We start from the raw sequence: 23,236 nt of genomic DNA, 5'->3' as shown, positions 1-23,236 counted from the left end.
TTATTTCAGTGACTCATGCGATGTGGTGCCATTTAAACACTGTGTGTAGGACACATGCTTGTTTGAACACTTCATTATTTGGCTCCAGGTAGTACAATATATTGTTCTGTTTAGGGAACAAGTTTGAATTTACCATTGACTCAGGAGAACTTCACAATGTATCGTTGGGTCAAGGACAGGAAGCTGTAGCAGAAATAGCTATGGAAAAAGCATCAAAAGAAGGCCACTGGGTTATACTTCAAGTAAGTCAAAGCTCTTCATTACATCAGTGCTGCATTGCAGTGTTAGAAACTGAAGCTTTTCAAAATAACATGTGCCTAGATGAAAGAGTGCTAAATAGTGATTTAAAACTTCCTTTGTCTTCACTATAAGGGAAGCATGTAACTTCGTCTGCGCATGCAAGTGTCACTGAATATCACATAAAATATGAATTGCAACTATCTTATGTGTAGGGAGTCAACTAACATATTTTCCCAAGCACATCATATCTGATTTACTAATTTATTATCCATTAAAAATATCCTTTAGTAAATAAATGTGTAGCAAAAAGGATTGTTACGCTGTATAATCAGATGAATAGATACAAACAGGGAAGATTGCTGTCATTATGCAGTATATTGTGCTAAACAGATGCACACGATTTTTTTCAAATATTGTGCAATATCAAACTGCTTCCTTATGTTTGGGTTTTTCTTGTATCAATAAAATGTTTCATATTTCAAATCAATAGCTCACTGGGAGGCCTATTTTTTCCGCCCTTCTCCCCCCCTCCCTCCCCATCTCTGAATATTTATTTTGTAGCAAAGCGGCTCGACACATTAGAGAAATCACGGAAGAAACCAAGGGAGGGAAGTCAGCAGAGCGATCCGTTTTGAGTATGGGGAATTTGCCTCTTCTCCTAAAGGACATCTAATTCGGGGGGAAATTTGGGAAACCTCCCATTAAAATAACTGATAAGCCACTACCTGAAACGCTGCCTGATCACCACGCTGCACTGGATACATTTGACCAGGCAAGTAAAACACCACAGAAATAAAACTTTAAAAATGCCACTATTAAACTTCTCATTTTAAAGCCACTTGAAACAGAGAAGCTGCTAAAAGTCTTTACGAGATATGCAATAATAAAGTAGAATGCATTTCATTTCCTAAAGAATTGTTCACGTATCCCAGAGTGAAATAACTGCACACCTATCACACACACACATACAAAATCACTTATTTTTGTATTAAGGCATTATGTACAGCTTCTGTTTAAAAACATCCCGGTGTGCATGGGAACCTAAGAATGTGCGGTCACTATAAATAATTAATGTAGTACAGAATAAGAATTTATTTTGGTTTTGTCTAGCTTAGTTTGATTTTTCCTGAAATGCAAGACCATGCTTTTTCATATCTCTAGAATATCTTTTACATATTCTGAGTATGTTGTGCACTGGAATTAGGTCTTCAGCTGAGGTTCACTATGCCAGTTTATATTGCTAAGGATTTGGTCCAAAATACAGATTGTACATAAGAGGAAAGAGTGCTTTGGACGCTAGGGTATCATATTTTCCTCTGTCCTTTGTAATATTTGTTTTGGAAGGCTTTTAATATTGTTTTAAAATATTGTTACTGACTCTCAAAAGATACATACAAACATAGGTGTATAAAGGTAGTAATTATAAGCTATGATTAAAGATATGGTCAAAGAAATCACGTATCTCTTTAGAACACATATCTGTACTAAAGAAAGAGCATCAACCTGAATGCTAAGAAACTCACCAACTAAAACCAATAAATAAAAATGTACTGGGTTTCAGCTGCCGTTTAAACAGTATGTTCTAAAAAAACCTTCCCAAAAAATTACAGAGTCTTTTCTTCTTTTCCTCTTGTTCAGAACAATCTCTTCCGTCAATAGAAAAGGGGAATTGCCCGCCGCCTGCTCAGCGGCGGGAGCATCGCCCCAAGTGCTGACAGGCGCACAAAGAAACCGCGGCTGCGGGCACGGCCGAAACACGGTTGTCACAACTTGTGTCGCCACGGGCCTGCTCCCCGCGCCAGCCCCGCGGGCCGGGCCGGGCCGGGCCGGGCCGGGCCGGGTCGGGCCGGGCCGCCCGGGGCCGCCGGTGGCGGCTGCGCTCGGGGTGTCGCGGCCGGGCCGGGCCGCACCTGCCGGGCGGCTGCGGGCGCCGCCACGGGCCGGGCCCCCCAGGCCGGCGGCCGGGCTCTGCCCTGGAGATCGGAACCTCTTGGCTGCCCCGCGGCAGCGCGCCTGCGGAGCGACCCTGCGGCCCCGCCGGGCTCCCGGAGCAGCGGCCCGTCCGTGTCCCTGTCCGTGTCCCCACCGTGCCAGGCCGCGCGGCGGGGGGGACCGGGGAGCGGGACGCGCCGGAGCGGCGGCGGCCCGTTCCCGGAGCCAGAGCGCCCCCTGCCGGCAGCTGCCCCGCCGCGGCGGAGGCGCGGGCGGGCGCCGCCCGGTGCGGGCAACGAGGAGTAGGGGTGGGGTCGGGTCGGGTCGGGTCGGGTCGGGTCGGGCCGGCCGGCAGCCTGGCCTTCGGCCGCACGGCTGGAGGTGACTCGGCCGCCGCTGCCAGCGGAGTGCCCGGAGCCGCGGGACTGCCCCCTGGGAGAGGGACACATGTGCCCGCCGGTTTTGACCGTGGCCGGGGCTGGGGGGCCGGGGTGCCGGCCGAGCCCTCAGGGAGGTTTTCCCCCCATGCCCTGGTGTTAAGACCACAGATAGGACGTACGAGACTCCCCACGCTGGGTCGCGCCCGCAGCACCAGCGCTGCCGAACACCTGGGTGCCTGCACAGAACTTTGTGGGGGGTCATAACTTGCCCCCACCCCAGAGCCTGTGGCCGAGGCTGCAGCGTGAGCCCTGGCTGTTATAGATAGACGTGAAGCTCCGGTGTGAGCCCTGGCTGCTGCCAATGCACATGAAGCGCTGTTGGAGCCACGTCAGCAAAACCAAGGCACCTACTGCAATTTGTTCCATGGTGTCCGTTCGGAGGACAGGGGTGACAGGAGCAGAAGCCAGTCGCGGAGAAGCAGCAGAGCTGCAGGGCTGGAGGTGACTCGGCCGCCTGTGACCACCTGCGTCCGCCTGCTGAGCCGGGTCTCGTGCCTGCGGAAAGTAAACACAGGCGTTAACTGGCACACTGTCTCGCTCATTTAAGTGGCCGCGAGTACACTGCTCTCTTTGAGGAATTATACCTTAAATAGATGTAGCTGTTTAATAAATCAGCCCCTGATCCCCTGCAGCAGTGACCTCTGATCCCTTATCAAAGTGAAGATTTCTCATAATCCTGTGCCAGCAAGGCTGCGGCCAAGCAGAGATACTGACAAAGTGTCCACAGGCGACAAAACTATTTTGGTAAGAGGGAGGCAAAGCAGCCCTCTCCCTTCCATCTCTGTGGGGCAGTTTGTGATTATTGCTGCCTGCAGCAGCGGCTGCAGCAGAGAGACCCTCCCTGAACGCAGCCTTTTGTGGGATGGAGGTGGGAAGCAGGTAACAGGCAGCACCTATGCTTCCCAGCCCACACCATGCACAGCCAAGGAGTGGCTCACAGCCCCCATCCTCACCTGAGAACACATTTACCATCTCAGCTACTCCTGCTTGCCCCCAGCCCTGTGCAGGGAAGGGGTAGGAAGCTCCCAGTGCCACACGTGAGGGCTTTGTACCCACCCTGTCCCTGGGAAAGAGGCACGTCGAAGAGGAAGGCAGGAGCGAAACAGGCCCTGTACTTACACGGCAGCAAACTGTGGGTCCCATCCTCCTCCTCAGGCAGCGGTGCCCCCGCCAGCAGCAGCCCACTTTTCGGCGAGCCCCCGCCATCCGCCGCAGTGGCTGGCTGTCCCCAGCTGCCAGGAGCCCCCCACTGCGGGGAGGAAGAAGCAGCATCTGAGGAGGGAAGGGGAACAAAAGGATGAGATCAGAAAAAGGAATAAAAGAAGGAAATGTAGTGAATAGTAAAAACAAGAGGAGGAATTTTCCCGGGGAGGGGGGAAGGGAAGTGCCATTTATGAGAGCTTTTTTCCCTACAATTTCTGCAGAAATTCTGACAATGCACGTGCTCATTTTCCCTTTCCCATCCCACACAAACCTGTTGTTATTTTACTTCCATTATTTCACTTTGTTGCATCAGAAATGCTGAATCATAAAACGGGGGTTAGTGAAAATGGTGTTTATCTTACAGGAATGAGCCCTGCATTATTTTAAAGATCCCTGCACTACCACTGTTATTATTATTATCATCTTCATCATCATGCATCTTGGCAGGTTGAAAGGTATCTCAGAACAGTAAGAATTCAGCAGTAATTTAACATCCCACAGCAGTACTTTAAAAGCATCAAAAACCATTTTGAATTTTTAGTCAGTACAAGGGTAAATAAATGGATGTACTCCCACATGTCTGTTGTTTTTAAACTTGTGATGATCCTAAAATATTTGTCTAACAGCTTTGAGTTGCAACAGAATTTCAGCTCATATCTAAACATGCGCGTGATATTGAATTAAACAATTTGTCATTCTTTTCCATAAAAGATTCAATTTGGCTCTCAGCAAACCATTTGAAATAGAAATTATGATGATGGTACCACAGCTCCATTTTATTTTATGGTAGTGTATTGATTGTCAAATAGACAATACATGTATTTTTGTAATAGTCTAAAAGAAGATATTCTGCCTTTTTATTTTACAGTCCTCATGCTATTACTCGCTTTCATTTCTATGAAGGATGGCATTTTTCAGAGATGCTACCATAAATTGCTTCATTTAATAAATTGCTACATAGAATAATAATGTTACACCAGAGAGCAGCACTTTGTAATTTGGAAGAAATAACATTTTTCTTTTAAAATATTTCTGTCTCTTTATTTTTAAATTAGAATTATCTCTCTGCTGTTTTCTAACTGAAGAATAATCTGATTATTAGAAAATTCTTTTTTTTTTCTTGCAAGCATCAGAACTTGAGTGTGACATAAAGAGGCTAATTAAAATCGGGAACAAATTAGATTAATTTCCACGGATATAAAAGCGTTATAAAAGTCTTGTTCTTAACAATGACTCCATAACAGAACAATTTCATTTATGCCTAAGAAGGTTCTGCCTAGCGAGGATTGTCACCAGTGTCTTGGTGACCGGGTTTTTATTATTTCTTTGACAGTTTGATAGAAAGTCAGCGCTTGCTTCTGGGTTTGCAGAGTCTGCAAACCCGGATTATGAAGGTTACCATAAAAACATGGATGAAATGCTACCTCCCCAAAGCTCTGTCTGTTACGGCCTGCACCCCAATGTCGAGATTGCCTTTGTAATAATAACTGCAGACAACGTGCTCCATATGCTATTAGAGCTGCAATTCAAATACTCATGCACTGGGGAAGGAACCTCCCAAGCTGTGGAAGACAAGGTCAGTCAAAACATAGAGCAGACTGCAAATTTGTCACAAGATGGTGTGATGTCTCTGGTTTTATGTTTTTGATTTTGGTTTTCCTGTGGCCACATATTTCAATAGAATTAAATATTTTCACATCTGTTTTTTTACAGGGATTCAATCTGAAATTTGTAATGAGGGATCCCTAGCCTACATCAGACATAAATATATGCATTATTTGTACAACATAGCAAAATATCTTGCTGGAGTGTTACAATATATTAATAGGGTTGGATCATTTAGGATCCTTTGTCAGGCTGCAAAATGCCTTAATTTGTAAAGTACTAGGCAGAATATGCTTTTCTACCTAACAGCACGAAATGTTGCTGCACAGGTCTTCCACTCCTTTATTACACAGGATAAATCTTCTATATCCTTCATACTATGACATGAAGGTAGTAGAACTGCTTTCATTGCATCAGTTACAATACACGAAGTTTATAATTTCCTTTACATTATTGCAGAAGTGGGTGCATGAGACACTTGCCTCATGACAACATGGTATCTTTTGAATGTGAAAGCAGAGCTAGATGACATACATGAAAAAGAACTTTCAGAAGTAAGATCAAATATTGTACCTCAACACCAGCAGAATGCTCCTCACATAAGCTCATTTATTTCCCAGAACATGAGAAACTGGATCTGCTGATATACAAGATAAGACTTTCTCTTCAAGAGCTTTATTTAGGTCTGAAGATGTGTGCTTTGCTTTATTAATCTCAGCGGATGCATGGTTTTAAACATAGCGTCAGTGTAGATGCCTGTGACAGGCTGTCGTGAGTGATACTTGCGGAGCTTTTTTCTGATTTCATCGATTGAAGAATTGTGCTCTCATGAGCTGCTTACTCCAAACATGTAACTCAACTCTATATATCAAATGATTTGTTTTAATTGGTGTGAAAAAAAATTATCATGGAACTGCTCAGGAGATTGAAATCCTCTCTCTCTCTCCAGATACTACAAAGTAAAATGCAAGCCCTCTGATTACGGTCTGACTCCCATTTCAGTGCAGACCCAGAGGTAAGATAGGGACATTCTTCTCTTCTGCCATCACAGAAACTTTGCTCCTCCATTATAAATGCCAACAGATGTGGTTACTAATTATGTCTTGTTCACCTGTGTTTTAGGCAGTCCACAGGAGAGAAGGGAGGCAGCTGTTTGATACCTCAGAGACTTTCTGATGCTGAAAACAAACTCTACTTCATATAGTTCCCCACTGGATAAGGCACATGGTTCAGATCCTGTCAAATGATCAACATGTTAAAAGACATAGGTATGTGGCATTTGACCATCATCAGGAGATGGCCACTAACTGCAAGTAAAGGTGCGGTAACAGTAACACCCAAGTCCTGATCTCCCTGTGCATCTAGCAAGGGCAGTGAAGCAAGGTAAAAAGGATATGAGTAACTCATCACACATCTTTGGCATTTTTTTGTAATAATACATCTCTCGATGCCAACAAAGTGCTGAATAGCAACATGTAAAGTTCTTCACCATGCAGGGACAAATTTTCTTAACATCTAGCAATCTCAAACAGCGATGGACCTGCTGCACTTAAAGGTAATATATGTTAAAATCATGGAACTGGGCAACCAAGTAGCTTCTTAGGCATCACTAGCAATTTCCACAGACAATCATGGTACATGCATGCGCAGCTGTAGGTAATACATACCGCTCCAAAACTAGGCACTGAAAACCTAATTCATAGGGCTAGTTTTTTAAAGGGACCTCCTTTTTCACCACCTAGAATTACCTTCCTTTCGATCTTTAATTCAGAGCAACAAAACATGGGCACTCAAATAGCCATTAGTGCAAGCAAGCCAGCAGAATGGTAGCTTGATTGCATGTACAATTTTCTGTGGGATATTTGAAAGCAAGTTAGTAATTTGGCCCTTTATCATTTTCTCCCCATACATACACGTAGGTGGGTACTTCTATGCATATGTATACGAATTACTATATCATATAATTACTTAATGCAATTAGAGTGAATTTAAGAAATACAGAAAACCCAGAACCTACACTCTTGTTTTTCTGACCATTTCCCCTTTTAAAAAAATAAATGACTCACCCCAGTTGCAAGAGCCAAGATATTCTTTACACTTGACGATTTAGCTACCTTATGTGTTTTTACTGGGGAAAAAAAAGCCCTCTATCATTTATCATGTCATCTTATCACAGTCTCTTTGTGAGACGCAAATAGCACACTAATGTTTTCTTTTGTTAGGGTGAGTTGGCAATCTCCTCAGAGATGGAGCAACTACAGACAGCCCTTTTTTTTGATAATCTTCCTGACACTTGGATGAGACCAGCTTATCCATCAACATACAGTTGCTCAGTGGTAAGTCTCATGCCAACAGTCAATCAGTATGGATGGCGCTTCTTGTCCATCATAAAAAATAGAATAGAAACTAAAGAAATTTTTTGGCAACTATCTTACCTTCTTGTGTGACTCAGAATAGCTTTTTATCATAAACTGATATTACCAGTGCTATGAAAAGCAGAAAGAGCCTTGCATTTACCTTGCCAATTACTGCAGACTTTGAAAGATTTCTCTAAAATTTGCATTCCCACTTCTTCCTTGCTTTTTTCTCCATCTGTGTGTGCTGATCAAATAGGTTTGGCAAGTGCTGTAGCATAGTATCCCCTACTCAGAAGACTAAGCTTGTTTCTCATGTCTTTTGGGATCAAAATTTGTAATAGAAGGGTACTGCTCTGAGCTCAATGGTGAAATGGTCACCAGGAGGAGCAGCAAGTAACAAAACAGCTTGCATTAAGAACTTAGAGAAAAGTTTCACAGCAAGCAGTGGGGCTATCGTGTTTCTGTTCATCTTAATTGAGCTCATTTTAAGATACACCCATCTACCTACTCTCCATGGCTGTCTTGGAATACAAAGAGTGAAACTGAGAACAGAAAGTGAAAAGCCATCCAATGCTGGCAAATTATTTATTTGCTGACACACATTCAACTCTCCTTGGGAACCCCTGAGCAAGGCAAAGAGCCACCAGCTGATGGAGCTAACCAGGACTGCAGAGCTGACCAGAGGACAGGAAAGCTCTGCCTAGCACAAGGACAGTGCTAGCAGGCAAAGCAAGTACACACTTCTGAGACCAGTTCAGACTTCTGAGAGATCAAGTGAGGAAGAAGAAATTTTGTTCAACAGAGGAGACATTGAGAGAAGCACCATAGGTACATTGTGGTGCAGATCAGAGCTTTATGGAATGAAATGCTCTTTTAGTTTCTCTTGGTGGAAAACTAAAGCAACATAGAGATACTGTGATGTGTGTGATAAATATACGTCCTGAAGGCAGAAAGCGTTGCCTAGGGGATATACTGCAGTAATGCTAAATTACAAGCTGTTTTCCTGAAGGACAACACAGCTGCTTTCTTTAAAAAAATGTATGGGGGTGTCAAGCTGGACCTTAAATTCATGTTTGGAGACAAGAGGGTAAAAGTACTCGCTGATTATATAAAAGCTGTCTTGCAGAACTAGTACGATTTGAGGTGACAGATTATCTTTTGCCATCAGGTGCAAAATGCAGTGAGTCGCTGGGGAAGAAAAAATATTGCCAGGCGATGCTGTGCTATGCAGCTGGGCTCCAAGACAGGCTCCCTGCTGGAACAGAGCCTGTGTGGGGAGGGACAGGGAGCAGGTGAGAGGGGGGTCTGTCATGAGCGCCAGAGAGGTGACACATGGATGAGACTAGTGGACTGGCCAGTTCTGCTTGGCCAACGGACCCTCGGGTCTGTGGAAATGAAAAACAACCAACGGAGACTGAAAACAGAACTTGAATCGCCGTCACATCTAAAAAGCCTGTAGTAATTGTTGTCAGTAGCGTGAGCCATGAGCTTCCTGCAGAGAAGGACGTCCTCTCTATAGCAGCCTGTTATGCACACTGCAAAGCACGAGCAGGCCTCAGTCATCCCAATAGTTCTGTCCTCCCTGTTTTTTAAATCCATCTATCTCTTATATCCCTACCTGACATGCCACTGTCTAAGACATCAGATAAAAACCTTTGATTTCTAAACAGATGCCATTTCCAAGTAAGGCAAGATGGGGTGAGGAGGTGAAGGGAAAAAAATCTGAATACACGCACAGTTTAAGCACCATGGGCTCAGCAAATGTGTCAGAAACAGCAAAGGTGAGTGATTAAACGAAAGACATGATGTCAGATCACCTAATAATCTTGGACCTTCAGTTTGTCTTCAGGATCTTTTCTTAAGTGTCTGAAAAGAACATGAATTCCGTTAACGCGTCCCTTTATAAGCTGGCCTTATATGTCACCTAGTGTTTCACATTTCTGTGTAGGAGTCGCCTCTTGCCCCTGAGCCAGCAGTCTTCTGTCTCTGGGTTAGAGACAGTCAACTATCCCCAGGGCAGAAGATGTGTCTGGCATTTCTTAATAGCAGCTTGTTAGGAAGCAAGAAGCAACACTGAATAGCACTATAAAAAAAGAAGACCTCAGCTAGAAAGGTGGGGATGTGATGCCAGTGATGTTAAATGAGGTAAAAGGAAAAAAAAAAAAAAAAAAAAAAAAGAAAACAAACTGATGCTTTCTTTTTCAGGCCACAGAAATTCAGAGAAAAATCCAACAGGTAGGGAAAAATAGTGTGGATGGAAGAGAAAGACTGGAAGCTTGTGTCATAGGTCATCCAGCTTCCTGGAGATCTGCAAAAGACTAACAGTGGGATGTCTTAACAGATGCAAATATGTTTGGGGTCTGGGCTGTGGCTGCATTGGCAGGCAACAGCTGGAGCAGGCTGAGGTGACAGCAGCAGTGTGGGGGGGGTTGAAGGGAGACATTACATGCAGAGGGGATGAAGCGCAGGGGCTTGTAAAGAGCAGAGGGTAGCGGGGGGGCAGAAAGTCACAGAACATAGGAGCTGCCAGAAGAGGGGCTGTTCATTCCCCCTTTGGAAGATATTCATAATACACAGATATAGGCTTAGAAACTATTCCCTGAAAGCTCAGGGTTATGGCACTGACTCCCTTGCAGGCTAGAAAAATACATGCTTGAAAGGAAAAGGCCTTCAGGGTAGGAGGGCTTGTTATTTGGGGTTTTTAACTGACAGAATGTGCTGCTGACTTGTAAGGTGGGGAGGTATTAAATCCTGAGAAGGAGGAACAAAAGGCAGGGATTGCAATCCTGCAAGAAAAAGCAAGGAGCATTGCAAGTAGAGGTGGGCTGGTCCAGAAGGGGGGGTAAGGATATTCATTGAGTGCTCTGAGATGAAACATGCTGTGTGTTCGCAAAGGTGCCTGTCAGTCAAGTGGGGGGACAACATTATGACAACCTCTCTTCCAGTAGCAGCAAAGACCAAGATTTTTTTCCCTTGCAAAGCCAGCCAAGAAATCACTGAAATGGTTGTTTTAACGACCAAACCTAACTGGGAGAGAACAAAAGAACTCCAGATACATGCACACATTCATCTATCCATGTCCTCCTATGGCGCCCGATGAGCCAACTTCTACTTAAAGAAAGCCTCTTACATCAGTGAGAAAACAGGCATCAAATTATTTTGTTGCTTTAAAACTTGAAATTATCTAGGTCTCAGGAAGGAGTGTGAAATGGGTGTAACTTGCATGAAAATTTCTGAGTACTGTTAAGTCTAATGCACACGGAATAGCCAAGAAGAGGTAAGATTTCTTTTGAAGGAGCCACTCTCATTTCCTGAAAACCCACTTGCCACCTTACTGGCTGCCTCTGAAAGCGTGGCTGCTGCTGTGGCTCCTTGAGACAGACAGGCTGAGGTTCCGGAGGGGCTGTTCTGAAAGCCCACAAACAGATAATATTGCTGCACTTGCTGCTATTCGCCTGTCAGTACTTAATTAACAAATACAAATGCAGAGCTGTACTGAAATCAAAAAAGATACTTTGGTATGGAAAAAACTTAATACGAGGAAGTTGCTTGTTAAGCAGAGAGGAATTTGTTGTTCAGCTGCACTCACAACACATGGGAAAAAACATTAATGTGTGCCAGGGCAAAAGTACCACTGTCTTGGCAAGAAAAAGAAACATTTGCAAGCTTCTGAGATGGTATTTGAACAATGGGGAAGAAAATGAACTAGAAAAACTGCTTGATGTGCTTCTAAGAAGAATCCTCCTCCTGCCCTACACACGCACCGATTTTTGTTTTCTTATACCCACATAAGATGGACTGATGGTGGAACAAATAGTATCTGACACACTAGTTATACAAAAATATGCTATCAATAACAGAATTCAAAATGTGCTGAACTCCTTGAATTCAAAGGCAATTAGTGGTAAAAATATAATGAACTACAACCATTCCTTTCTATCAGAAGGTGTTAGAGGTTGAAAACAAAACCCTATACGCTTTTTTACATATTTGCTGATACAAAGTGAAAAAACAAACCACCAAAACCAAAAGTAATCTATGCCCTGAATCCCAGGCTGAAGATCAAGGTGAGAAGAAACCTTAAGTCTAACTGTCACATATCTGAAGTAATATGTTTTCCAGTGTTTGGTTTAGTCATTTTCCCTGCAGCTGTGACCTTAATAAATTACCCCTAATCCTTCTTCAGGAGTCTGCCTTTCTTCAGTTTTATCCCAAATTCCTAGTCAGCACCTTCTCAAATTGCCATTAATGTTTTGGAGCCTTCTTCACATATTGCAGATGAGGGTCAGAATTCCACATTGCTAAGCTATTCACTTGCATTTCCTTTTAATCCTTCTCCTACACAAAACAAATATTTAAATGTTGCCAGTGTCAAAGCAAATATTTTAAAACATATGTACTTAACTTGGGGCTGGTGGGAGGGGTGGGCAGTCAGGGAGCTTCAATTACTGGATTCTTCCTAGCGTGGTGCCAGGTCAGAGCGTGTGCACACACAGCATCCCAGGTATGCACTGCAGCTCGGTCCTTCCCAGCACCTGTGATTCCTGACCTTCTACTTCCAGCTGGCTTTTGAACACTTTTAAAGCAAGAGCACCCTCTTCAAATCCTCAGTGTTGCTGTGTTTGCTAAGCAGTACATTCTACTAGCAAACATTTCCACCACAGGTTAAAATTCTCAGGTGCAGATCATACAATGCGCTGAGAAGTATTGGCTGCGGAAGAAAAAGCCTGTCATATATAGCACGACTACAGGTGATGTGCAGTATATTACACCCCAGCAAAAATGACTAATATCGAAGCTAAACAAGAATGATTTTTATGGTTGAGACAAGTAGAATAAAATATGTATTTTAACTAAATCAGGTTTTAGGAATACCAGGCACAGGTTAATCCTTTATAAATATGTTCACAGAGTACATTAGATACCAGCCCGCCTACACGAAATGAATGCAGCACACACTCTGATGTATTACAGAGGCAGGATAAATGAGGGAACTCTTCTGTGTTTGATCTGGTTCTGCTCTGTAATTCAGAGATACTGGAGATGGGTGGTGAGTTTCTCATTGATCCCAAAAGAACCAATACTGTTGAATCCTGTGAAATGTAAGCTTTGTAGAGGATTGGAGGCTATGCACGAAGGACATCGTAGCTTTAGGGGCATATTCTCTTCTTGGCAATGTGTGTAACTGGCATTCACTGGAGTCATACATGTCCTGGGGAAACTATACTCTCTGGCTTAACAATGGTGAAAATGCATACCTAGCTCCACAGGCAATTATATCACTCTCATTGCTACACCTGCATCCAGTTATCAAAGCATAGATTTCTAGCAGATAATAAATGAATGTCTTGAGAATTTTGAAACAATGCTAAATTTGGCACACATCAGTATTTCAAAATGCAGGAAAGCAGTCAGAGCATCAATGCAAGTCTAATATTTTAGATGGAAAACATAAGGCTAGCACATAGATGGGGGAATAATCAATTCCAGGGTTTTTTCCCCCCTATTCTTTCCAGCTTTTTAAACCACTTACACCAGTCCTTGCTTCTCTGAACTGTATTTTGCATATGGTGGAGGTGTTAATGCACAGTTACTGCACAACGGGGTTGTGAATTTTAGTTAATGAAAGCTTTTAAAGGCACAATGAAATCCTCAGATGAAAGGCAACAAAGAAGTGCAAAGTGTTATTATAGCCTAGCCTAAGTTTTACTGAGAGCATTCTTAGACACGATGGACAAAGCATAAATATGTATTATGGATGATAACCTCCCCGTAAAGGCTAATTCCCACTTCCAAGGCTGCCAGAGGCAAGGGGTGGTGGTCTTATAAGACTTAATAAAGTCTCATAATGTTTTCATCCCATTCTTAGCCTCAGCTCAAAGAGGACCCCTGTGTACATTCTGAACCCTTAATGAATAGCATGGCCATCCTGGCATCTTGCGTGCACAATTAGATCACAAGGACTGCAGACCAAGATGGTTCAGTGAACACTTACAGGCAGAGGCAAATATCGAAAGTACAGCAAATGCCCAGCATTTGCACGCACAGCAGTGTGGAATACAGTAAGTTTGCAGTGTGTGTTCGTATGCTATCTACAGAAGAGATAAGCAAAGGACAGAAATCTGCTTATTTTCCTTGATAATTTTTGCTAAAAACCAAGTAATTTTTGGTGCATGATAGCAAAAAGGAACAATTAAGATGATCTGTGTTTTGCAAAGGTGAGAAAGGGATAGCTGTCAACAGGATGTGGATGAAAGCTCCAGTAACCCATTTGGAAAACATCCAGCACCAGAATAAATGTACAATAGCTTACCAGACTGAGAGAGGATGGAATCTGCTGGTCTGAACGATGGTTTGATCTGTTAAGATGGGAGTAAAGTCTTCAGTTTGAAAAATATTCTGATTCCTGTGTCTGCTAAAGCTAACACTGTTCTAAAGGCTGAATTCCTCTGATCAGCTGCTCTGTTTCACTGATCATAGACTAAGTGATGTGTAGCCTCTTTTTCTGCCTCTGTTCAGAGAAAAGACTGCAGCTTCATTTCAGTTATTATTTGCATGTTTTTTCTTAACAGTTTACTATCAGCAGCTTCCAATTCAGCCTTGCACGTTCTGCAGTTCAGGAAAATATTAAAAAGAATTTTTAGATCTGTACCTAATATTTTCAAAGTAATAGCAGGCACCTCGCATACATCTCATGTTTCACCCTTTGGGTAAATGTATTCTAACACTCTTAACTTACCTGCTTTAAAAGGACTGGCATGTTGAACCAGCTGGCCTTTTTCCACTGCTATAGCTTTTCATGTTATATTCTGCTGCTCCAATTTCTGTATTTCCCCTGCATTTTGCAAGACAAAATGCAGAACTTTAAAGCCTCATAATGTTTATGTGACAAAATCTTACTGCTAAGTACAGTATTACTGACGGATTAGTTTAATGCAATAGCATAATGTAATTTAATTATAGTAATAGTGCACAGCAACAATCTTACTACTTATGTCAGATTGTAAGACATTCTCCCTTAAAAGCTTCATCATTATTATTTAGTTTTTAGGTTTAGTTCCACAGTATCCCCCCCCTTCACACACATTAAATTAATTTCATAGGTGTAGAACAAGAAACATTAGGTAAATTGCTCCTATTTTGCCACTGTGAGATTCCATAAAACTTCACAATAGTAACTGAAAACCTATTTTACATCATAAGACAATAGCCAGCCTGTGGTGAGAGCTTGTAGTCTTCTGGGCACAAGTCCTCAGACCTGGAGAGAGAAAAAACAAAACAAAATGAAACAACAACACAAACAACCAACAACAACAAACAAAAAACAAAGAAACCAAACAACACCAAGCCCAAGCAACAAAAGGTTGATCATTCCACCATCTACCTTTTGTAGTTACCTGAGAGCTTTTAATGTAGATTAATCTAAATTCCTGTGCCAGCCATGAACTGCTTCTACATCCATGTAAACTATCGTAGTTGAGGGCTCCAGGTTTTTCAGCCCATGGCTTCCACTGATTTCAGCTATGGCTGACAGCAGTTCTGAAAATCCAACCCACAATAACTCCTAAAGCTAAAGTGTTTTCTATCTGAAGACCACAGAATTTTCTATCACTGTTAATTTATCCTCACAACAGCTCCAGAAAAACAGAAAAACGCATCTTCAGCCAGCACAGCTGTATGCAAAGTGAACATCTGTCCATCGCCAAATTCAGTTTAGATAGTAATAAAAAAAACCCCACACTTTATTTTCTCTTCCAGACAGGACCAGATTGCAAGGGAAAGCCTGAAGAGGATTTCTATGCTTTAAAAAGGGAAACACAGAGAGCCTGGATTTCCTAAGGTCATTGAGGAAACACATAGCAGCACTAGGAAAAGAACCCAGCATTTGAGCAGCCGAGATACCATGTTTACAGAGAAAAACTGATGGTTTCTCTCAGCAGTGTAACTGTATTAGCTCTGTCATGGTGACATAACAGCACGGACAGAGTAGACTCTGTAGATTTTGTGGCAATGAAGTCAGACAAGGTTAATTTCTGGTTAGCAGACAGATGTCTTTTTGTAATGGCATCATAGCAAAAGCTCTTCTTGCCTGATTTCAATAACAAGAAGCTAGGTAATATAAATTAGCTAAATCACTGCAAACCACTGCTTTCTTAGAGGGGTTAAAAAACATGCAGCCTTTTTCTTGAAATTATGGAAACTACAAAATAATCATGCTGCATGCTGGCTTGTTGCTCATTAGCTCACCCAAGGTTTTGTAAGACCCAGTTGTATACATTTCTTGGTGTATATGTTTATTTAGATGTGATGCTGAAGCCACAGTGGATCTTGGGCTCAGTAGTGCAATGCTTGACTCTTAGGGGTCTCAGCTGAAGGAACCCATAGCTCCACAAAAGGCAGCATTGCTGCACGGGAGATCATGTGCAAGGGATCTACATTTCTGCTTCTTTCAAGGGGTTTGGAAAATGACTCAAGGGTGGATGGACACATTTCTCTCCCCTTTGACTTCATGACATACATGAGCATGTGGAAGTATCCATGCCTAGTGGTACCTTACAGTGCAACACACCAGCATAATGAGAAGATAAATTGTGCTGGACTTCCCCATTCCTTTTCAAGCCTTAACAGCGTATTTAAGAGCAGTTCTGTGCTGTGAAAGATTAAAATTCACAGCCTTTTTCTGATTGATTTTGGGTAGGTGTTTGAACCCAGCAGCAAATATTTGCTAAAAGCTCATCTATTCACTGTTTTACAATGCCAAAGGCCACCTGTCAAATCTATGGCACCTTTGCAAGCTACAGAGAGAAGCCTAATTATATGCCAATTCACTTGTGCATTAATTTTAGCATGCAGCAGCATCCCTCTCTCTAGCCAGGCTCTGCTGCTGCAGCAACGCCCTGTACTCAGCAGAAACCTGGACTTTCGGTAGAAATGGCACCATTTTTACACTTTTGTGCCTCAGTGTTATTCATACTGTGTACCATTTGCTACCAAAAGCCTCTGCATTCCTTAAAGCTTTTTCTCAAAAGAAGAAAGAAACCTGGGCCAAACTCCCAGCATCAAAGCAAGCTGGTGGGGGATTTCAACCTTTGTCTTAGGTGACTGCTCTGAAGATTTAAGGGCACTGAGAAAACATTGTCCTCTTTGCTGTGTTTTGCATGAAACTTTATAAAAACTAGAAAGCAAGAAGTTGTTCCAGCCTAAGTTCTACTACAGTAAATTAGGTCACCTCAGCTGCTTTTGTAGACACGATGATGTACATATGGCAAAGAAGTCTCTTCCTCCCATTGATAACATTGTTCCCTCGCCTATAGTTACTCTCTATTTAAAGTGAAACTGCCGATTATGAGTCTCACTGCTATATTTTTTCCTTTTTTTACCATTCAGGTGCAGTGAACAACTTCCGCGCCGCTGTGAGCTTGACTCCTAGCCTCAAGATCTCACCCTCCCTAGTGTTGTCTGGATATCAGGTTTTTCAACCCCCAGTCCTTCCTCACAGGTAGGAAGCACATCACAACTCATTAGTAATTTACTGCTACAGTAATTTTTATAATTACTGCCAGGAGGCCTCATTAAATTTGATCTAATGAATAAATATTGTATTTTTCAACGTGATTACTAGAACAGCTTAAGCTGAGTGCCATAAACAATTATTTTCTTCAATACGCAGTATGTCAGTGAGTATTGATTTTTATTTTGTAAAGAATTTACTGTATTCCTGTCCTTGGCTAGTAAGTATAAATAGCCAGCCCTTAGAAGGGTCAGTTGCCATGGAGCAGATGGGAAACCAGAAATTTGGGTTCTGTTGCAAAAATTAAAATAATATACATTAGCAAAGATAAAGGATTTATCTAGAAGTCAAGGAGGAGTGCTCCAATGTGAGTGTCTCTCCTAGCTCTCAAGAAAGCAGCCCATTTTAATCCAGTGTCTCTGATTTGTAGGTCAGTGATACCAAAGAATTCAGAATGTATTAGCAGGATACAGTAAAGCATTTTATCTCAGAGAACTAAGACATGAGCAAACAACAATGCCTTATGTTTCATTTGTTTTTAGGTAAATCAATCAGATTCAACATTCTTCTAACAGGTTTAAGACAAACAGGAATATGTAATATGCTGAATGGGAACCTATAGTTCAAACTGTGGCTGCAAATTATATTTACTTTCCAGCACCATCTATACCTTTTTCAGCAATTGCAGAGTTTAGCATACAAACCTCTTTGAGCTGTAACAAAAGGCATGCATTGGCAATGTCTTAAGATACACATGAGGGGAGTTCAGCATTGGGAGAAAACCCTTGAAATTTCTGCCATCTAAAAATGTTTTCTGCATCTCCATCTACATGGTACCACATTAGATAGATACAATTCCATAGCTTAAGCACTACTTAAATAATTAAGTAAATTTATCTACGTTAACAAACAGCACTGCTGGCCTGTCCGATGTTTGGGTGTTTTTGCTTTGTTTAAGCAAGTCTTCAATTTAATCTACTCCAATGTCTTTATTTTCTGAGGGATAAGGTCAACATGCTTTAAGTGCCAGACAAACACCAAGAAAACACTGTTCAGAAATTGAGGCAGTGTGGGGAAGAGTTGAGTGTTTTGCACAAGCAAAGCCATTTATCATAGGGACTTCTGAAAATCCTTTTTAGAAAATCCATGTCTTCTGCATATTGTGCAGCAAGCCATAGTGCACCAGGAGGAGCAGGGGTGCTCCAGCAAGGCTGGAACCCTAAGATCTGTCAGAAATCACATCTCTTTGTGGATACCAACATGCTAAAAGTATAATGTGATATCTATACAGGAAAAAACAGAAGCTAGATTTCAGCAGTCAGCCTTAATTAGCAAGTTAACTAAGCCTGGTATCAGCCAAACTGTTCATCTCACCCATAACTTTTCCTCAGAACAGAAAAAAAAAACAAAAAAAAATTCAGATGCTAGACATGAGCTTTAGGAAACTGGAAAAACAGGTAGGAAGAAAGAAAGTGGTACCTAACATTGCAGTACTCTTAACTCCCTTGTTTCAGCTATAATCCATAATATACTTGGATAGCGACTATGTCTAAGAAACTGCTTTCAAGGAGAAAGAGTGTGTATCTCCAGTCTGTGCTTCAAAGCTACACACAGGCACAAAAATAATATTCCTTGCTGTGGGTAAGTCTGCATGTCTTGATGAATATTAATTGTAATCATGTTAAGAACATTCACTTGTTAGTTTTTTTCTAATGCAGGCTTTAGCTGTGTGGGCAAATGGGGTTTTGGTCTCACAGGTGCAGAAAAAGTGACTTGTTTAAGATCATACCAGAAGGCTTTGACAGAATGCTGTATTTGTATGCTGTAAATAAATACCACAGAGACTAGTATATTTTTCTTTACTGGGGGTCCTCTTCAGAGCTTTGTAGTGCAGATGCTGTTTTCTAGCCACACAGTAACCATTTAAAAACTAGAAGTTACTTCTCCCAGAGAAAATTGGGATTGTATCAAAGGAGTTCAGTTCCTCACAACAAAACTTTGTGCTTAGTTTCCAACACCAAAATTGTAACACTGGAACTTTTTAGTAAGAATTAAATGGAAACAGAAATAAAGGGGGAAGAAAAAGCTTTTAGAGTGTTAACTCTCCACGGCAGGAGGAAGCCAGCATGGGCATTGAGCTCGGCACACTCATCCCCTTCTCCCTGCTGAAAGGGACACAAAAAGAACTCTGGCTAAGCATTTATTTTTCTGCTAATGTGAAAGTTTTCTTTTAAAGAGGAAGCAGATTGAACAGAGCATGAGAAAAGAATTTGACTCTGGCTTATTTCCAAAGGGTTTTTTTCCTGATGATTCACTGTTATCACTTGTATTCACATTACAACCAGCCTCAAAAAGAAATACCCAAAACCAAAACCACCCCCCATACACCAAACAACAAAAAACCCATACCACAAAAGCACTAAGAAATAGGATCTTTCCTACTGCTAAATTCTGCTAATAAGCTATACAAGAAGAGAATCACGTAAGATAAAGAGTGCCTATGCTCATTCACATTTGAGTAATAACATAGCTAAGCCTCTAGATCTGGAACTTTAGAGCACATCTAAAGATGGTGAAACTTCAAGGTATTAAACAAAATGGTTGACACCAACTGAACAACTTGTTTTACTTCAGCTATATAATAAAGTATAAAATATCTAAATACCTCTGAAGTCCAAAAATGTTTAGATTTTCAGCATAGTCTTTCCAGTAGTTCTATTTTCAAATAGGAGTTCGTTTGGATATTCAGAGAGGAGACATAACTGCTAATTTTCTGAAACCATGAACAATACAAATTTTTATGTTTGTGGCAGCCCTCTCGCCCTCAGCCCTGGTGGCAGTCAATTGTGTGTGTATGCCCAGTTTATGTAGCAATTCACAAACATACCATTTTCACATGGACATTCAAGCTAAAAGGAGGGAAAGCAAGGCCAAAGGGAGTGCTGGTAGGATTGCTTTGTTATTTTGTACATGATTAAAAGAAAATGAGGATGCTTGCCAGAGGTTCCTGTTGCTTACACCTCTTGACACGACCTAGCACACAATTTCATTCTCCTTGCCTGCAATGATATTAACAGATAGGCTGGGATATAAAGCTAACTTGACCCCAAACACAAATCTATAATTTTTTAAAACGTTTTGTTTCCATTTTCAGGAGTAGCTATAAGTTTTACCTGCAGACATACTCCAGGGAAAGATTGTATAAGTAGGGCTCAACGCAGCAGAATCTACAGTTCAACTTTTTTTTTTCTAGTTAAAGCAATAAGCACAAATACTATTAAAGTACTATTAATAAAAGAGATGCAATGCCTTCTTACCCCACCCTGACCATACCATGACTTCTGATGTATTTTTTTCACATAACAGAACTGGCTACCATCCTTGCAACCACTGCTGATCAACTCTAGCTGGAAGAAAGTATGTACCAAACAGCAGCAAGCAGATCTTGTTTAATATAACTGTAGCTGTGTTCTAGATGTTTTCATACAAACTCAATATCCACAACTTCTTACAAATATCTATCACAACAGGATTCCAAATTCCCCCCTCACCTCCCAGTTTCAGGACTCCTACCACTAGCACGGATCATTACATTTTTGGGTTCAAACATATAATTCCTTTCCTGTTTGCCACCTTCACCCCAAAGGGTCTGTTGGATTTTTTGACACTCAGCTAGGAGCCCCAGGCTTATTGTTTGGAAGAAGGGTGAGACCCGAACATGAAAGTGTGATGCTGTCCCCTCTTGACATTTGGAGCACCACACAGACCCATGGCACAGCCCAGCATTACGTAGGTGCTGATGTTTAGGACCCCAGAGACCAGCCAGCCTATACTTGACAGAGAAAGCCGTACCTTTTTATTAGCTTTGTTTTAGTTACGAGGCAAACAACATGAAAGGACAGCAGGCAGCGTTTCCAAAATCTCCACGGTAGCTTATGCCATTAGCCATACAAGGGCTGCACTAGGAAAAAGCCGTGAGAACAAACTGGTTTATGCCAGCAGAGGCCAGTGGGTGACTCTCCTGCCAAACCTTTCAGATGCACACTGTGTATTAAGGATAAACTGATTTCAGAGTCAGCTGTGTTGCCTCACCTTGGAACACTGAAAGCCATCCTTTGACTAGATGCAACCATTTTGCCCTTTTTGATCCCCATTAGCCTACCCAAGCAAATGATGCTGCTGCTTTATGTTACCTTCTCCTTAATTTTCTCTTCAGAATATGTTTTTGGGCTTCTGGCAGACAAAATAAGGGTGCATTAGCCCATGAGGCTAGGAAGGGAGGGAGGGTAGTTTCCAAAGCTAATGTCTCTTTTATAAATTCCCAAGCAGCAGAGTGTGTTGCTCTGGAATGTCCAGTGTGTATGCCACCGCATCAACCTGTGATGCAACACTTCGAGGTTGTTCTTGTAACTTACGTATAATGAAAAGTAATTTGCTTAATAGGTAAGGAAAACAAATGTTTCTCTCAAGATTTGAAAAGACCTAATGCTTTAACATTTGGCATAATTAAAAAGCAAGACAATGAAGACACAAATAATGTTAATACATACTAGTCTAAGGGAATCTTCTGATAGTAAGGCAGTTTAGGCCAATTCCATCAGTAGACACTATGTCACTAATGAATACTTCACTCATAAGCAAGCTTAGGGTTTTACTTACATATTTAACTTGGGGGGGGATAAAGCCATCACTTGCCCTCTGGCATAGCCACTTCTCTCAGTTTGTTAAATAGCCACAAATGTCCTTCCCATCCACCTCCCATCACAGGGAACAAAGGTCCAAGAAATTTAAGAGTGTCATTTGCCTAAGTCTTTTCAGTATTCTATTTCTAGCAGCTATAAATTATTATACCAGGCTAAATAAAAAAAAAAAAGTTATATCAGACGTAGGTACAAGATCATCTGACTCTAAAGCTGAGAGTGGTGAGGGATTATCAACTCATACAGCCTTTTTCAGTAACAAATTAACAGTCATTCTACCTCACATAAGTTTCATATTACTTCCTTTAACAGTAATACTCTCTTTCCATGCATCTTTGTTTTTAAAGCTGACAGTTAGGATCTTTTCCTCATGAAGCTTCCTAAATTGCTGGACATTTGCTGCAGACATAAACCAGGAGCTCTTTAACTGTCAAGTTAATATCAACAGTACTGCAATAGCTGTGGTACAGAAGCTTAGGGAAAAGGTATATTGAGACACCTCAAAGCCACCATGTAAACCATAACCTAACATACCAGATAATTACATCAAATGCATTCTCGCATCACCAGCAGTATGATGAAAGGTAATGCATCTAAACAAAGCTTCCTGGTGAGAGTAACAACATGAGGATTTTACCAGTAGAGAGTATCCAGGGACAGCTCAGTCACTCTGCTTGATCACTTCTTTCCCGCATCCTCTCTCACTACAGGTTGGCTTTGCAATAACCTCCTGCCACAGTTCCATTAACTCTTCCCTCTAGATCCAGCTACACTGAGGGAAAAGCAAGCAGCACAACTATGAAAAACAACCTTCGCCATTGTCAGCCTGCAATCAAGGCCTCCCCAAGTAATTCTCTGCTCCAGTACAGAGCTCCTGAGATAAGTTTGCCTGAAAAAAAAAAAAATTATATATATATATATCTATATATATCTCTCTCTATATATAGAGAGATATATATAGATATATATATATTACACACACACACAGTGGCATGCACCTGACTTTGATTTGTGGCTGAAACAATAATATCCTCCTCATTCTTCTCAGATCAGTATGTAGGCATCTAGTTTCAATAAACTGTAGAAAAAAAAAAAAGCAGAAGGGTAAGCACGTAGCACATGTGCTTGAAGTCTGTACCTGGCCTGAACTCAACACCTATGTATTTTGACCATCAGAAGTTAATTGTCAGAGATACTGAACAATCCAAGCAGCATGAATATCAGAGCAAGCCTAGTTCAGGAGCACAG

At 41.7% G+C, this 23,236-nt stretch overlaps 1 protein-coding gene across 3 annotated transcripts in view; it reads right to left on the bottom strand.

Annotated features, from left to right (window-relative positions):
* LOC135579859 (uncharacterized) overlaps positions 1–23,226 on the bottom strand; it is a 31,734-nt gene extending 8,508 nt beyond the window's left edge. Inside the window, exons 1-3 of one of the 3 annotated variants that reach the window (XM_065068802.1) lie at positions 14,091–23,226; positions 3,732–3,884; positions 2,964–3,107 (exon numbers count right to left, since the gene is read on the bottom strand). In XM_065068802.1, coding sequence (XP_064924874.1) covers positions 2,964–3,107; positions 3,732–3,884 — 297 coding nt within the window. In that variant the 5' untranslated portion in view covers positions 14,091–23,226. Of the gene's footprint in view, positions 1–2,963; positions 3,108–3,731; positions 9,917–14,090 lie in introns of those variants that run through there. The other 2 variants (XM_065068800.1, XM_065068801.1) reach the window with 2 other exon arrangements.
* Positions 23,227–23,236: the final 10 nt, after the last annotated feature.

The sequence above is a fragment of the Columba livia genome, chromosome 7 (genome assembly GCF_036013475.1).
Source record: "Columba livia isolate bColLiv1 breed racing homer chromosome 7, bColLiv1.pat.W.v2, whole genome shotgun sequence".
Taxonomy (NCBI): domain Eukaryota; kingdom Metazoa; phylum Chordata; class Aves; order Columbiformes; family Columbidae; genus Columba; species Columba livia.
The sequence above is the reverse complement of the archived record's forward strand: the minus strand, read 5'-3'. Positions and strand labels throughout refer to the sequence as shown.